We start from the raw sequence: 16,329 nt of genomic DNA, 5'->3' as shown, positions 1-16,329 counted from the left end.
TAAATATTTTACTTAGAGACAGGGCCTCACTAAGTTTCTGAAGCTGGCTTTGAACTCAGGATCCTCCTGCCTGAGCCTCCCTAGCCACTGGGATTACAGGCGTGCACCACCAATGTGCGGCTTCATATGCTTTTAAGCTGTTCTCACTCTTAGAATGTCCCTTGCAGTTTGAGTGTCCCCACCAGGCACTGCACTGTGAAATCTTTTCACAGGGCAGATGCCCCTAGGGCACACTCTGGTGTCACACTGGGCAGAGAGGGCTCAGTCCCCCTGGGCCTTTTATACACCCCTGGCACTGGACAGCTGTAAGTGCTTGGTCTCTGTAGAAACGAGCTCCAATTCCAGTTTTGCCAGAGACTTTGATCAAAATCCTCAACCACACCTAGCCTCAACTTAGGTGGGGCAGTGGGTGTAAGCCTTAGGCTGGTAAACCAGACCAGGCTGGAAGTGACAAACACCTGAAGTGAAAGGATAAAATGCCTGTTTTCATTTCAAAATAATGGGAATGGTGGCAAATTGGAGGGGTAGAGAGGAAATAAGATTACCCATGAGTTGATAATGGTTGAGGTTGGGTGATGGACTTAATGGGGGTCCATTACACTATTCCTTCTACCTCTGTGTGTTTGAAAATCTTCATAACAAAAAATAATAACAGAATACTTAAGAAAAACAACAACCACCACCAACTATGTCCACCACTCGCTTCCCTAGTGGAACCAGATCTCTGATTCCCAGGCAATGTTCTACTTTCACATCTCCTCAGGTCCACAGTCTAGGTGAGAATCCAGCTTCTATACTCTACCACACTAGCTATGGGATCTTACACTGGTGTGTTTCCCCTGTCAAGTCTCAGTTTCCTCTTCTGAAAAATGGGATGAAGGCAAATGACTTTATGGAATTATTGTGAAGTTTGTTATTTTATTTATTGATGTGTCTACTTTTGTGCAGTAGTGAAGTTTAAATGGGGTAACACAGGATAATACGGGCTGGAAGTAGTCCATAACAGGGGTGAGCAGGCCATCAGGGCTTGGCAGTCATTCCAAGCATCATGAGACTGCTAGCCTCAGGGGTGAGCAACCCTAAGCCAATGTGTGTAGCAGAGGCCAGTGCAGAGCCTAGCAGGGGACAGGTCCACCTCCTGGGTGACTTTTATGAGTTTTCCAAAGCACAGGTTCATCACCTAGAAAGGGCATTTCATTTGCCTTTCCTCACAGATCAAACACAATGCCTGCTTCCTTTCCCCTCCCATTTGCTTGAGACCCTAAGTGTATGCCACACAGACCCAGGTGTGCCTCTGTCTGAGCAGGTAGACCACTGCTGTGAATGTGGGTGAATTCGTAACACACTGGCAGCCAGGAGTGAACAGTGTGTTAAAGGCATCTCTATTTGTGTTGGTAGTGCTTACCTGGGGGTGGGGGGCCCAGCCTTGGGACAGATTTCAGCAGCTGATCTTTCCCTATCTTTGAGGCACACTTTCCTCATCCATATTTATTCTGAGTCATCCAGCACCAGAACACCCTGGTCACTTGGTGTCACCACCAGAGAGACAAGCAGGGATAGGGCTGAATGGAGAAAAAGGCCTGAGCTTGACATTGGCTTCCAGGACTTAGCCTCAGTTTCTCTGTCAGTGTGGAGTGCCAGTAAAGGAATGTGCCATCTGCTATGAAATAATCCGTGAATGAAGGACCGAATAGATGCACAGGTGTGTGGAGACCTTTTCAGTATGGCAGACAATGTAACCTGTGGGAGCCTTGAGGGTGGTGGTGGGCGCTCCACTAGGTGAGGAGGAACCCATTCGCCTGGGCCAACCCTTTAGGGATAGGGGCAGAGCAAGAGAAAGCAATGGCAGAGCTGGAGGAGGTGAAGAGGGACAGGGCAGATGGTTCGCAGTAGTCAAGAAGGAGCGAGGAGCGACAGGGATAGGACACCACCCTGAAAGCCACGCGAAGGTGGAGGCAGCGCGGGGTCCTGGGATGACTACCTAGTAGCAGGCGGGGGTTCCACGTCTCCTTCCCGCTCCTCCTGGCTCCGCAGCGCCGCCTGGCGGACGCGCGGCTCTCCGCTCGGGCTCCAGTCGCTGTTTTGCCACGCAGGGGCTCCTGTGGCTTTCAGGAGAAAGGAGCAGAGGTCCGCCGGAGGGGGCGACTAGAGGGGAGGACGGTGGGGAAGGGCGTTGATTCCCCCGAGGAGGAGGCTCGAACCTCTCCTGGGACACGCAGTACATACTGGCACTCTCCCTTCACTAACTGGAGACAGGGGTGACTTGGCTACGTCCAACACGTCGGGGAATCCTTTTTGTCCCCAGTCCCCGGTCCTGCAACACTGGGATTTTGCTGCCGTTGCATAACTTCTCCGGGAAGAAGGTCTCATAAAAAAAATTTAAGGGTTTTGGTTTTTGTTAATAAGATACCAGGAGGGGGCACAAAGGCACGAACGTCCCATTCGTCTCCCTGCCGGTCCCAGGCCTGGATCTCAAGGCGGTGGAATTTCTAGGTACTTCCCTGCCCGAGCAGGTCCTGGCGAGCCAGGAGTCTGCGGCCCAGAGATCCCGCCAAAGGCAAAGGACAAAGCTTGCGGGTCACGGTGGCCAGGGTCGCCTGGCTAGTGCTGGTGAGAGGATGAGCAGGGCTCTCAGGTCCCTAGCTGCAGGCGATGGAGTGTGGAGACTCTGGTCGCACCGTTCGGTGAACATCCCCCTCGCCCCCCTGGTGGCGATAATGGTGGTGATGTGTGTGTGTGTGTGTTGGGGGGGGGGGGTGCGGGGCTATCTGTCGGAGAGCTGGGGACGACGACCCGGCCAGTCGGCCAGGACTCTCGAGAGCCAGGCCCAGCCTAGCCTCTCTAGGCTGGACCACAGTGGGAGCCGGGCAGCAGTGTCCCCGGACGCTAAGGGCCAGGATCCTTCTCAGGCGCCACTTCTCGTTTCTGGGTCTCCAGGCGTCCCTCCGTCAGTTTCTCAGAGGCGCCCGAGACTATCCCCAGAGAAGGGGCGGCGAGGCCTGAGTTTCCACCACCTGGGCTTGGGCAGCGGCCTGGGAGCTCCCGGCGGAGTCCCAGAGGTCGCCTGGGGCTGCTCTGCGTGCGACCCGGGAAAAGGCCCAGCAGCCGCGAGGCAGGCGATGGGAGGAGGGTGGAAAATCTCAAAGTCACTAACCCCCGCGCAAACGGCTGCCGGGCCCGGCGGCTGTCGCACCCGGGCTCGAGGTTGAAGGCGCACTCTCCGCAGCCCCCAGAGGCACCGGCGAGAGCTGGGCACCGCGGGAATCCTGAGACCCGAGAAAACTCAAGAACTAGAGGTGCTCGCTCAGCGCCGCAACTTTGGTCCAGGATCCCAAGAAAGGGCTCCTCGGGCCCAGCGCTCCCAAACCGCCAGAAGACCAGAGCTTGAGCCCAGGCCTGGGGTGTAGGGAGCGGGCACGGAGCGTCGGAACCCCTCCCCCGCCCAGAAGCTATTGGGTCATTACGCGGTTCCATCTGCCATTCCTGCAGCTCTGTCCCGGGGTCCAAGTTGGGGAGAAGGGAGCGGCCGCACAGCGGGGATCCGCGCGGGGACCCAGGCTCCCGCCGCGCTTTAGCCTAGAGGAACTCGCCGTCCAGAACCGCACTCGGCGCCCACTCGGTCGCCCCGAGAGGCGGAGCAGAGACACTCAGGCCCTCACAGGGCCGAATTTAAAGGGACTTCCGGGTCCCTTGCCCCAGCGCGCTCTCCTGCGGCGCGGACCGGGATGGAGTGAGGGCTGTGGAGCAATGCAGACAGGGAAAAGAAGCGGCGGCGCCGGCCAGCAGCGGGCCGGTACTCCCGCGGCAGGAAGGAGCCCGGGGGTGGGCATCGGGATCAGGCAGTGGTGTCTGGTTGACCCTAGGCCGCCAGAAGAAAAGCAGAGCCAACTCACGTTACTCCCGAGGGACAAGAGGGTTCCGCGCGCTCTTTCTAGGCCCAGGCAACTGGTTCCCCAAGAGCCCCTCGGTCTCCCAGTTTATCCGGGCTGCAGGCCCGGGGCAGGGGATGCTTAGAAAGTGAAGCGAGGGACAGCCGGTGGCCGCAGGTCCTCGAAGCCCTGGCCCGGACGGCGTGTCCCAGCCTGCTCCGCTCTCTGCAAAAAAAAAAAAAAAAAAAACCAAACCCAAATGCCCAAAAATCTCAAGAGGAGAACTTAACAAAAACAAAAAGGCCTCCCCCCCCTCCACCCTTTCACTTTTAACAAGCCAGCTGCTCAGAGAAGATTTAAATAAAAACGAAATGAGCAATAGCGAAGGTCACCAAACTTCCCCCTTTAAGAACATTTTCCTGAAGGCCAACCCCGCGGCTGGCTGGCCCTTCCGAAGCCTGTGCCTCTTTCAGAAAATCACAACAAAGCAATAGGAAATTCTGCCCGGATCCTGGGAAGAGTAGCGGTGAGGCCCCGGGAACCCACAGCAGCCGAAACTGCCCGGCTCTGCTCTTCAACCAAAAAATAAAAAATGATAAGAAGAAGTAAAACCTTTTAATACATCAAATATACGGAATTTAATCTTTAAAGCGATACATTGTCTATTATTTTAGTACATGACGTAAACCTTGTCCCCTTCTCAGCGGGTGGACTTAAAAATTAAAAATAGTTAAGTGTTCCTTTTAAAGAACAAAATAAGGCAAATGAGGTTTTGGAATAGAATTGTTTTTCCTTTTTTTTTTTTTTTGTTTTCTTCCAGAATACATACAAAAAAATACCCATTCTCTTTTGATGGTATACACCTTAAAAATAATTGCAATTTGAAATTAGAACTGACAAATTGTTACTTGTTTCGTCTTTTTCATTTTTGTAACAAACATGCATGTAAATTTGTGTTTCAGTCAGACATTAAATAAGAACGTACGATACAATCATAGCAATTTTAAAGTAACATTAAAGAGAAGACCTCTAGTTCTGTGGCGGTTTTGTTTTTATTTATAATCTACAAGGGATGGGAGGGTTTGTTTTCCACATTTTTACCCTCAAGTTAAAAAAAAAAGTTTCCCTCCTCCTTTTTACCTACGGAGCTCAAACTAAATAATGCACTTTTGAACCACGGGTCCGCTTGGAGCTAACATAAATAAATACCAGTGTCCACCGATGAAGTCCTCAGATGAACACCTTCTCAATTATTTTTTCCTTCCTTTTTTTATAAAAAGTCAAATGATATTTTTTTCAACTTTTATAAAGTTTGGGTGGGGGAGGTGAGAAGTAGGGGAAAGGGGAGTTTCCCACCGGGTCTCGTTCGCTGTTGATGGGTAGATAGGTACATACGGTATATATATATTTTTCCTTCGGTAGCGTGGGTCTTCCCCACTCGCGGGTGTCAACAGCCTCCGCCGGGATCCCGCCCCTCCCTGGGCTCCTCCCCTCCCCCAGTTCCTTTCGCTTGGTAACCCTCCCGGCAGCCCTCACTGATACCCCAGGGCGGAGGCGGTAGTCAGTCTCTGTCCGTAGAGGGCGTAGGGAGAGTAGTAGGGTCCGGTGGCGGCGGGCACCGGCACCGGGGCGCCGGGTGTGGGGAGCGGGCTCTTGGAATAGGGGTGGTAGCGGCTGCTGAGTCCCAGCGCGTGATGGGGGCTGCGCAGCGCCAGCGTCCCTGGGCTGCCTGGGGCGCCGGACGTGGGGATGTGCATGTGGCAAGCCATGGCTGCCGCCGCGGCGCTGGCCAGAGAGGACGAACTGGGGTAGCCCGACAGCAGTTTGTCTGTCCCAGGGAAGGCCGTATGGGTCCGCAAGTGGCTCAGCAGCTCTTCGGACGTAGCAAAGCGCTTGTCGCACGGCCCGTTGGCCGACACCCAGTTGCAGATGTGGGGGAGAGGGTCGTTAGGGAGCATGAAGCCATAAGGGTAGAGGGGATGGCCAGCCAGGGAAGGCGGTGTGGCGCCCGCAGCGGCAGCGGCCGTTAGCGAGGAATGCACGCCGTGCAGTGGGTGCGTGGGGTACACCAGTGGGTATCCGGATTTGAGCGCTGCGGCCGCAGCGGCGGGATCATGAGCGCAAGAGGCGCTGGCGGCTGCTGCCCCTGCCAGGTGACTGGCGCAGTGGTAACTGAGGCAGTACGGGTCCCGGCACAAACTGGCTGTCATCACAGACGGTGGCGACGCCCCGGCCAAAGGGCTCGAGCCGGCCGGTTTACTGCAGCCCAGAGAGCCGGCCGCTGCTGCAGCCAGCTGTGCCCCCACCAGGCTGCCGGGCTTGGTGGGATCCAGTGCCACGCCGTGTGGCAGGAACTGGGGAGGGTAGCCGGCGTAGGCCCCGGCCAGGCTGCCTGGGTAGGTCATGCCCGCGGGAGGCAAAGGGAACACTGTCTGGCCTGGCTTGTAGGGAGACACTGGAGCCACCAGCCCAGAGCCCAGCACCGAGGAGGAGGTGGGTGCGCTGGGGCCCGAGCCAGAGCTGGAGCCCGAGGAGCCGCCGCAGTCAGAGCCTAGGGGCTTGCCTCCGGGACCCCCATCCGGGTGTTGGTTGACGTCCACATTAATTCCGCCGCTGCAGCTAATCCGGCCGTGCGCCAGCCCGGTGGGTCCCCCTTCCGCCGAGGCGCCCCCGGCACCCTTGCTGCTGCCGCCACCGCCCGCGTCAGCGTCTTTCTTGTCGTCCTTGCCCTCCGGGCCGCCCCCGGCCGAGGGCAGCATGCCGCCGGGCGAACAGGCCGAGGCGCTGGAGCTGGGGCTGCCTGTCCTGGGCGTGAATGGCTGGCAGGTGGCGCTCGGTACCCGGAATCCAGACTTCTCCGCCGAAACACCCCCGCCGCCGCCCCCGCCGCCGCCTCCGCCTCCGCCGCCGCCTCCTGGCTCCTTCTTATCCGAGCCAGGTTTGGAATACGGCTTGAAACTCGATTTGTCCTCCACGCCGATGTCGCTCAGCTTCAGGGGGCCCGACTTGGTGTCCTTGTCGCCCCCGGCGCCGCCGCCTGCACCACCCGCGCCGCCCCCATTGGAGGCAACCGAAGAGAGTTTGGAAGAGGGCGAGGGGTCCGGCTTCCCGATCTGTGAACATGTTTGCGCCAACAGTGCCAGCGGGCTCTTCTTGGCATCCAGCTGCGGGGTCAGACGGGGGAGGTGGAAGAGGGGTCATAGAAAAAAAGGGGGAAACCCTTTAGATATCCTGGTTTATAATGCCCCTCCGAAACAGCCCGCTAAGAGCATTTCAGACCGGAGACACTCCCTCCACAGACACTGCAAAGATTCTCGCCCTTGGGAAAGGCGGAAGAACCCACTCCAAAACCTCTGTCAAGATCTTTCCCGCAGTCTCTTAGTGCTAACTGATTTGGGGGGGGGGGCACCTTACAAAATGTTTTGGTTTTCGGCTCCTAGACCCAGAACTGTAACCACTCCCCACACACATCTCTTAATTCTTCAAAGGGCTTGGGCAGTCGGCGCCTCAGAGACTGCTTACATACACTAGTTTATGGGCAGCGAGAGGACCAGACTTTCGAACGGTATTCAGGTCCCCGCCCGACTTCGGGACCGAGTAGGAAGGTGTGTGGGTTGGGATAGAGGTTTTAACTAAAAGGAGAGAAACAAGTTTGGGCCTCCTTGCTCCCTGGCATTCACACCCCGTTCCGCCTCTTTCCTCCTTTGCGCCCTAGTTTTGAGGTGCTGAAGCGCTGTCCTCTCCCTCATCCCAGAGCTGAATCACTCCGACACCCCACCCCCACTCTCAGATCCCCAGAGAAAAAAATCCTGTAGGGAGCAGCGAAGGTAGTGGTCCTAGGTCAACCCTGGGAGAGAGTCCTTACCTCGATGGGGCTGACGGGAGTGGAAGGCAGGGGCTGCAGGTACTCGGGGTGCAAAATGTGGCCAGTCCGTGCCGTCAGCATCTTCAGCACCTTGATGGGCAGGCGGTTGGCCTGGCGCAGGGGGTCAGAGGGGGGCACGGCGTGCACAAAAGGCTTGGTGCTGCCGGCCGGGGACGAGCCTGGGCCGGGGCCGGAGCTATTTCCAGAAAGAGCGCTGGTCCAGGCAGGGTCCGCACTGCCGCCTCCGCCGCCGCCGCTGTGCTTACTGCTTCTTAGGGCAGAAAGCGAGGGCGCTGTGCTCATGACCCACCCGCAAGCATGGGAGCAGCGGGGGGAGGGCTCCCGGAGGCGCGGGGCGGGCTCGGGGCTGCACGCTCGCCCGGGGAGCAGGAGCAGCAGCAGCAGCAGGAGGAGGAGGAGCTGGCGCGGCGGCCTCAGGAGCCCAGTACGCCTTCTTGGCGCCTGGAGCCAGGGGCGAATAATCCTGGGTGGCCCGCAGTGGAACGGTGGCCCGGCCGGAGCAGCCGGCGGGACTGCGGGAGCGCGGAGCGGTTAGCGGCGTCCGCCTCGGGCTGCGCCCTTGCGCTGCGCTCTCGCGGCCCCGAGCCGGCGCTGCGCTCTACGATGTGAGCTGCTGCTTGTCCAGCCGGGGCTCTGGCGAGGAAACTCACTTCAAAAGCAGCTGCACCGAGGGGGAGATTAAAGCCTTTGCCGCCTTCCAATCAAATGGGAGCCCGAGGTGATTGGAGGGTCAAGGGGATGTGACGCGTCCCGCGCCGCCGCCGCCACCGCCGCCGCCGCCGCCAGGACTCTCAGAGCTGGTTTTAATGGGCAGCTCCTTCTTTGCCACCCCCCAGCGAGTCCCCTCCCTCGATTTCGCTCGGAGGACAAGATGGACATTTATTCTACGTTTGCCATCTGCCGCCTCCCTCTTTTTTTTTTTTTTTTTTAATCCTGGTCGTTCTTTTCCCAGCTCAAAAAATAAACTGAAACCTTTTGGAGTGTGTGTGTGGGGATGCGTGTGCTGGCAAACCGCGGGGGCGTCCAGAAGAAGCTCCGGCGAGAGTGTGGATCAGCCGGACCGTCAACTCCAGGGGCGTGCAGAGGGCCGGAACACAAATGTTCTTTTTAGTAATTGATATCCCGCGCGGCGCGGCCACCAGGGTAAGGAAAGGTGGAGAGCGGGTTCTGGAGGAAGTCCGCCCGCCCGCTTTGATTTCCTGAGATTCCGCAGCAGAGAAACCAGAAGCTAGAGGGGCAGCGGAGGCGGTGGTGGCTCATCCCGGCGACGTGCGTTGGGCTCTCCGCCCTTCTTGGCCACGTGACACCTGAGGACGCTCAGATTGGGGCAGGAGCGGGGGTCACATGTTTCCTCTGTTTCAGTCCCCCCCCCCCCCCACATTCTTACTCTCCCCAGCCACCCTCTCTTTTCCTCTTCCCCCCACCCCCGTTCTTTGGGCATCTCCACCCCTCCATCAATTGTCAATGTGCCTCGACCGCAATCAATCAGTTATTTGTCAGCTCTTGTCAATCCGCCCGTGATTTATGTCAGCTTTTGTTGCTGATTACAAGGCGGGTGCGACTTGAAGGGAAAAAGAGAGAGGGAGAGAGAGACAGAGGAAGGAAGAGACCGTAGGAACCGGAGGAGGGGAAAAGAGGAGCGGCCTCCTGGGATGCGCGGGGGAGGTGGGAGTAAGAAAAAGAATGCAAAGGGGGGCGGCAGGCGCTCAGTGTCAGGAAAATGCATTGTGAGAGTAAAGTGCGCAGGTGCGCCTAGGGCGCTGAGGGGCGCACAGGCCCGGGATGTGCGCCTTCCTCTATGTGTTGGAGAGACACGTATAGCCTCCACCTTTGGGGTCTTCCGCCCGTTGGGGTCGCGGAGTTAGGGGCCGCTCTGGGTGTCCGGACCTGTAGCGGCGACGTCTAACACGGGAGATTTCCCGCTTCCCCGGATACCCTCGGGGGTGTGTAGCATGCTGTCAGGCTGCGATCCTGGTTCTATGGTGCCCTACCCTAAACTTGGAGACTTCTTTCCAAGAGCTACCCCACCAACGTAACCTTGAGTCCTGGAGGTCAACAGTGGGGCAACACATTCTCAATTCTTTGCCCATCTTGATCGCGGCTAGGATTAAAGGCTGCAGAAAAGAGACCATAACGTGGGTGTTTGGGGAAACAGGTTTCAAGATTCACCCTTTCCCAGTCCCTAAACCCTCCCCCATTATCCGTCCCGCGCCATCCCCGCAGCCTTGGGAGCTGGGGTTACGGTCGGGCCGCTTGCCCGAATTTAATGGAACGCTGAGCCGGGACTGTCTTGCGCTTGGAGAGCAGAGGGAAGGAGCGAGAGAGGGAGGGGGTGGCTGCCTGTGGGAACACGGGTTCTTCCAGGGAAGCGGAGCGGGTCTGCGGCGTTCCCCTCGATTTGCACTGTCAGTCGGGCTGTTTGGAAAGAAGAGGGGAGGCGCTGTGCGTGCCGCTGTGTACCTGGATCTGGGTGCACTGTGTATATGTAAGCCTGCACCGCTGAGTTCTCAGGGCTTTGGGAGCGTGTGGAGCGAGTTCGAGGGTCACCTCCAGAAACTCGCGGAAACTAGAAGGGGGTGAAAGGAAGACACACCCCTTCCTCGGAAGGACTTGGAAGACTTTGAATCTCCCCTCCCCCACTTTTCTGCCTGACTCTTCTTTTGTTGTCAAGTCCTTTTGATAAATGGTCGGGCTGGGAGCGCTGGGAGCCTGGAGCCCGTCTGTGCCCGCACAAGGGGCGGGGGCCGGGGCTGGAGACCCGGTTTAGACCTGCGCAGCACCCGGAGCTGAACTGGGTACGCGTGGGGGTCAGATCTGGGACCTGCCCTCGGCGTGCTTGCCCTTTCCTCTCTCACCACCCTACCCCCTTTCCTCCTGTCTCTGTCTCCCACTCCGCACGGGTACCGAGAACTTTCTGGGGTGAGTTTTAGAATTTCCTCTCAGGGTTTATTTTTCTGCGTTTTAATTTTATCCCTTGATCCTTTAGATTGGTCAACTTTATGAGATGGTAACTTGACTAAAGCTAGATTGGAGAGGACAGAAGAGAATGCGGTCTTGTGCATTTGGGACTGGGTTTGTGTGCATGTAAGAACACACCTGCACTCAAGGGGTTTTGTAGTGTCTCTGTTCGAAAACTGAGGAAGGTAAGTCGGTGAGACCGTGGGGGAGATCACATGTGAGGTTGTGAAGGTTGTTTGATCATTGGAGTGCGAGTCCCAGGTGCTGGTTTCTAAGGACCAAAGATTCTAAGCTGGCTCTGCGTGTCTGTAAAGCCTCTCTTATTCTGCGGGTGTGTCTGCCCGCGATACTGCACGGCAGTCTAGGTATCAGCTGGGGCCAACTGCAGTGCTCCCAATGTCGCGAGCTCGGCCTCGGGCTGCTTGTCGCCCAGGCCTCCCAAACAGGCCTGGACACCGAATGGGGCAGCGGCCATAGCTAGGAATGACCGCACGCGGGGGGGGGGGTCCTTCCCCACCCTCCTATCCATCTCCAGGCGCATTTTTTCTCCTCTTCTCGGATTCCAGCAGCTTTCTTATTACACAGTGAAACTCAGGGGGAGCCACCCCAACACTCAAAGCCGGGGAAGCCTTGAGTGGCTCCTACGCCTATACGCTATAGGCGTATACGGCTATAGCTTCAGACCCTCATAGGTATGCGCTGTGCTTTGTGGGCGCGGGTCCTGGGCCTTGAGCGTTTATTCTGCTCAAAACTCAGCTCCCAAGGTCCGAGCGCACGGGGGCGCCTGGGGTCCTGCGCGCCCGGGTCTTTTGGTAGGCGTCATCGTCGGACAGAGCCTGCGCACCTACGCCGGAGGCCAAATCCCCAAAGGCCCAGAAGGCCGGAGCTTGGGGGTGGTTATTAATTACTCCGCGCTGAGCCTAAAGCCTTCAACCACTAGCAGCGGTTGGCGTGGATGTCCTGTAGGTTTTATTTGCACACAATGGAAATGATTTGTTTTTCTCAAAAAAAAAAAAAATGGGCATGGCAGATATTTAAGGACGGGGTGGGAGGAGGAAAAGGAAGGGGAGAGAGCTGAGGAAAAAAGTTTGAAAATGCCTTGAACTGTTCACTGTCGAGATGGCTAATCAGTATTGAGGCCGGAGGGCAGGCGGGCCGCCTTTCACCGCCGCTTCCCTTTCATCTCGGGCTCGGCGGAGGCGCTCAATTAAAAGCCTATCAGTTTGTAAGTAAATCAACGCCTATCAGAGTTGTCACATCAAACAAAACGATTATTATTGCAGCCCGCCTCCCCTATTAATCTCCCTCGAAGATAATCCGCCTGACAGGTCAGGCCCGGCGAGCTGCAAAGCCTGGCCCAGAGCGCCCAAACAGTCCCGGACTGGCGTGCGCCCCCAGGGGCCTCCCCACCCTCGTCCTCTTCCGCCTTGCAGTCCTTGGGGAGGGACAAGAGAAAGAGCACACCGAGGCCGCAGGATCCAGGCCAGCCCCACCCCACGGGGAGAGGGGCTCAAATTCACCTGACCGGTGGAGGGGGTCCCGTGCGACCCTGACAGCTTCTCGGGGCGGGAAGGCGCCAGACTTGCCGGAGCGGCGACCGGTCTTAGTCCTGGGGCCTTCGCCTTGGCCTGCCATCTTCTAAGCTCGCCTCTACTTGCTCTCCGTTTCTCCCCCCAGCCCTTCTTCTTTTTGTTTTCACTGCAGCTTCTTTCTTGATCCTTTCTTTTCTCTTCATTTCCTCTTCCTTTTCCCCTTTTCTACTTGCCAGGAATATTTTCCTATTATCTCTCTCCTCTCTTAGCGTCCCGTAGAAACCACTTAATGTACAGTCACACTTTCTGGAGTAGGGCATTCTCAGGGCCCGGGTTATTTCTTCCGCGGCAGGGTTGCCTCAAGAGTGTGTGCTATTTCCCAGATTTCATGACAAAGTCCTCCCTTATTTCTTACCAAACAGGGACTCTTAGAAGCTGTGTGCTTGTTTAGAGGCTGAGTGCATTCGAAGGGGGTCGGAGGGGAGGAAGGAGAGAGCGAACGCGACCACAGGGCAAATTGGATGGGTGGATGGTTGCAAGTGCCCTGTTCTGGAATTAGTATTTGGTCTTGAAATTTCACAGTTGCAACTTACTATTTGTGTTGTCTGGGCTTCGCTAATAGATGGCGGAGCCCTAGGGGGCCCGGGAACGGCACTGAATATGTGAGGGGTGCCTAGTATTTCATAAGTAAATTCATACAGGTAACAGCTTCTATGGCTTCAAATTGGCGTCCTAGGGCTGGGTGGGGTCTGGCTTTAATCGTGGCCTTCTCGGTGGCTTTTGGCTTCCAGCTTTGGGACGTCTTGGCTTCAAGTGCGACTCACTCTTTTCTGTACTTTTGCTCCAAATGCCAATCGTCCAAGCCAGAGCCTGATGGAGCCAGGATGGAGGACTGGCTGAAGTGTCTGAGGAAGAAAGGTTGCCCACACGACCCCAGACCCTGCAACCTTAAATGCCAGGTCCAGTACTCCTCGAAAGCCTTTCTTTCTGGGCCTGCATTTGGGAGAACAGAAACCCCAAGGCTCTATCTACAATGCTGAGCGTCCAGGCCGAGCCTCTCCCAGCAGTCACGCCGGGTTCGAGGTCGCCTTTATCCAATAGAGCCCATCTCAGCCTGCTTGGTGCCCTGGGCTGCAAGAGGGTGGCCCCCACACAGGGTTCCCAAAAGTCCCTCTATGTCTTGACTCTTCACAGCTGACTTTGTAGAACTGTTTATTTTATTTCCATACCCAGAAATATTCTGTTGATGCAGTGGCTCAGTTATCTGTCCGCCTGCTTTTCTTAAAAAAAAAAAAAAAATATATATATATATATATATATATATATATATATATATATATATATATTTCACATCTGCCACACTGCAGATATTTAAAAAGCTGTAGATAACGGCATCCCTCCACTGTGGCTATGGGAAATATTTACTGGGCGGTTATTTGGACGTAAGTTCTATTTCGGACCCAAATGACACCCAAGCAGTTGTAAAAAGACACTGACTCTAGATTTTTCCAACTTAATATATGTGCATACACTGAGAATTTAAGACTATTTTGTATCCTTCTGTAGATCTAAGTATTCAGATGTGTTTTGTTACATGCCCTTGAAGCCAGAAGCTACCAGTGGTGTCTGTACTGGACATGGAGCTGTTTGTACAATTTTTTTTCTCTCTCTCTGCACTTACACATGAATCTCGATCTAATAAATTCAACCTTGTCATTTTTAGAATCGACGGGATTTCTCTGGCTGTCGTTTGTGCTGCGTTTATCCGAATAAATCCGACTCGCAGACATCCAGCAGGAAACGGCTTCCCGCTGGCGTGAACGCATATGCTTTGGCCCAGCCGGGACTCGAGGTGACTCCTTGTATCTGGGCTGCTATGGGTCTACTCTCCGAAGTAGGCTGGACAAACGGCCCCCACAGGTCGAGCGGCCTCTTGCTGACCAACTGTGCCTGACAGACCCCACTTCTGCCCAGGCTTCAGAAACCTGTCCTGCCGTGGCAAAAACTGAAAGCAAACCCCTGCAGAAGTAGTTCGAACTTCCCTCGAGGCAAGTTTGCAACAGATTCAGTGGCAGTTTTGAGAGGACAGTGGGCCAGTGCGAGTGAGTGTGGGATGGGGCGGGGACGAGGAGGCCACCTGGTGTCTGAGCTTGGCTGGAGGCAAAACGTCAAGGAAGTCCCATCCTTCACACTACTCTTCGGCTCCTGGTGGTAAAGAATTTTCTAGCTGCGGAGGGCGAACAGCTTGATTTTGAGATCGCACTGGGAGGTTAAGGGGACCGCATTGTAAAAGTTGCAGAAATCTTTGCTCCGAAGCGTCAATCCCGCGGGGCTCAAGAAACTTTAGAACAGCTTTCCTTCCTTGGGGCAAATCAGCCTGGACAGCCCCTTGCCCAGCTCTCTGCCCTCACCTGGAATCAGCGGTTAAATAACCTTCCAACGCGGAAGCCGCAAAAGTTCTCAGCTCCGCCCAACGGTCACGGACAAGGCCCGGACGCACAGGGTGCCGGGACGCACCGGGTATCCGCAAGGCCACTTCTGGGAAGGCTCGGCCCCGGCGGGCAGAGAGGCTTGCGCGGAGGTGGGAGGATGAATGTGGTTCCCACTCCCACTTGTCTCCTCAGACCCTCATGGTGATCCCCCAACTCCGGGCAGTGGGCGCTTCCCCCTGGGTGTTGCATTTTCGGGGCGCTAGAGCGCAAAGTGCGCTCGCGGATTGGCGCGGGGGCGGCCTCTTGTCTCTCCGCGGGGCCTGTCGCCGGGCCGGCCGCGGCGGGTGAGTGATGAGGGCAGAGAAGGGCGCCCATAAATCGCGGGTGTCAGGGCGAAAAACTCTCTTTATTGTCTGCGTGATGGATGGGCCCGGGGACGAGACACCAAATACTTCGTATCGCCTTTAAATGGGAACACATTTTCCGCGGCCATAATTCATGTTTTTTAAATAGAAAGTTTGAAATGTTGCCTATATTTCACCGGCCCTGACATATTTATGAATCGCTCCCTGCATGCAAATATCATTATTTAAAGCGCTAAGGAGAGCGCGGGGGAGGGGAGGAGGCGCGGCCCCCAGGGTGTGGGGGTGGTGAACCGGGGAAATGTTGGTGGAGGGGGCCATCTCCCTAAAGGGCAGACGAAGAGGTGCGGGGTGGGGGGGAGCCGTGTCTGGAACCCCAGAGCGCCCCGGGGCTTCCCTCCTGCTGCCAGACCACGCACAGCCGCCGGGGCAAGTTCGCGAGGCTTGGGGCGGAGGACAAGCCCTTGTCTCTTGCCCGGAGGCCAGGAGATATTTTGTGTCCTCCTCCGAGGCCCTGGTCCAACCTGAAGCCACCTTTTCCAAGAATGACGTTAAAAAAAAACATAAAAAGAATTTAGCAAACTCAAATAATAATAACCCAACATGTTTCGTGTTCTTTGCCATTGCATCGATTTTATTGATTTTCATTCTGCAAACCTGGGACTGTGAACACCCCGGGCGGGGCAGCCGTCAGAACCCAGTCATCGCGGGGGGTGGATGGGAGTACAATCCTCGGTAACTCGGTGTCTACTCACACCTAACTAGCTCACCATCTCCCAGGCACAACGGAGACTGCGCAAGACCCGGGACACACATGGCTCGGCCCCAAGCTCTAGGGCTCAGTCCCGCCCCTTATTTCTCCCCAAAGCACTTCAGCGTTCCCAGGGTTCACATCCGCCCTCCCCAATCCCAGACGGTCAGTATGATCGCCTCGGGCGGGGGGGGGAAGCCGGCCACGTGCTGTCGATCTCTCCCTAGTGGGTCCGGCCTGGGAGGCGTCCACACCTGCGCCCTTACTTGCCGAGACTTTACCTGTGCGGTCCCCAGCGCCGTCTGTGGCCGCGCAGATAACAGAGAAACGGTAGAGAGGGCAGGATAGTGGAAGGGACCGAGAGCACCGCCCGAGACAGCCAATACACAGACCCAGGACCCTCTCCCTGGATCGGGTGCTGGGGCCCTGGCCCGACTAGCTCCGGGAGCGGAATTGCGCTGGGGAGAACAGGCAAGGGGGTGGGGCGAGGGGGAACCGGTCTCCAGGGAGGGGCGGGCCCAGAAGCACTTCCGCTGGGG

General features: G+C 56.5%; 1 protein-coding gene and 2 long non-coding RNA genes across 4 annotated transcripts in view; 1 reads left to right on the top strand and 2 right to left on the bottom strand.

Annotated features, from left to right (window-relative positions):
• Nucleotides 1–4,087, bottom strand: part of LOC124076132 (uncharacterized) — a 52,212-nt gene extending 48,125 nt beyond the window's left edge. For both annotated transcript variants that reach the window (XR_006846255.2, XR_006846254.2), the window contains exon 1: nucleotides 3,894–4,087. This is a non-coding gene — a long non-coding RNA (uncharacterized LOC124076132). The remainder of the gene's footprint in view (nucleotides 1–3,893) is intronic.
• A 378-nt stretch (nucleotides 4,088–4,465) lies between these two features.
• Znf503 (zinc finger protein 503) lies at nucleotides 4,466–8,539 on the bottom strand. Its single transcript, XM_046419925.2, has 2 exons — nucleotides 7,735–8,539; nucleotides 4,466–7,033 (listed from the first exon to the last, which is right to left on the bottom strand). Exons 1-2 carry the CDS (start codon nucleotides 8,035–8,037, stop codon nucleotides 5,402–5,404), a joined length of 1,935 nt encoding a protein of 644 aa, XP_046275881.1. The 5' UTR covers nucleotides 8,038–8,539; the 3' UTR covers nucleotides 4,466–5,401.
• A 1,997-nt stretch (nucleotides 8,540–10,536) lies between these two features.
• Nucleotides 10,537–15,206, top strand: LOC124076130 (uncharacterized). Its single transcript, XR_006846252.2, has 2 exons — nucleotides 10,537–10,674; nucleotides 13,969–15,206. It is a non-coding gene; the product is annotated as an uncharacterized LOC124076130 (long non-coding RNA).
• The last annotated feature ends 1,123 nt before the right edge of the window (nucleotides 15,207–16,329 follow it).

This window comes from Marmota monax, unplaced genomic scaffold (genome assembly GCF_021218885.2).
Source record: "Marmota monax isolate L192 unplaced genomic scaffold, Marmota_monax_Labrador192_F-V1.1 WCK01_AAM20220418_F8-fsc00019, whole genome shotgun sequence".
Classification (NCBI taxonomy): domain Eukaryota; kingdom Metazoa; phylum Chordata; class Mammalia; order Rodentia; family Sciuridae; genus Marmota; species Marmota monax.
This window is presented reverse-complemented; position numbering and strand designations above follow the sequence as displayed.

Excerpts from the sequence above, each read along its gene's own strand:
- Znf503 (XM_046419925.2), bottom strand. The coding sequence starts at position 8,037 with ATGAGCACAGCGCCCTCGCTTTCTGCCCTAAGAAGCAGTAAGCACAGC. Across the intron at positions 7,034-7,734 it reads CTCCCGTCAGCCCCATCGAG|CTGGATGCCAAGAAGAGCCC; the intron begins GTAAGGACTCTC and ends CTGACCCCGCAG.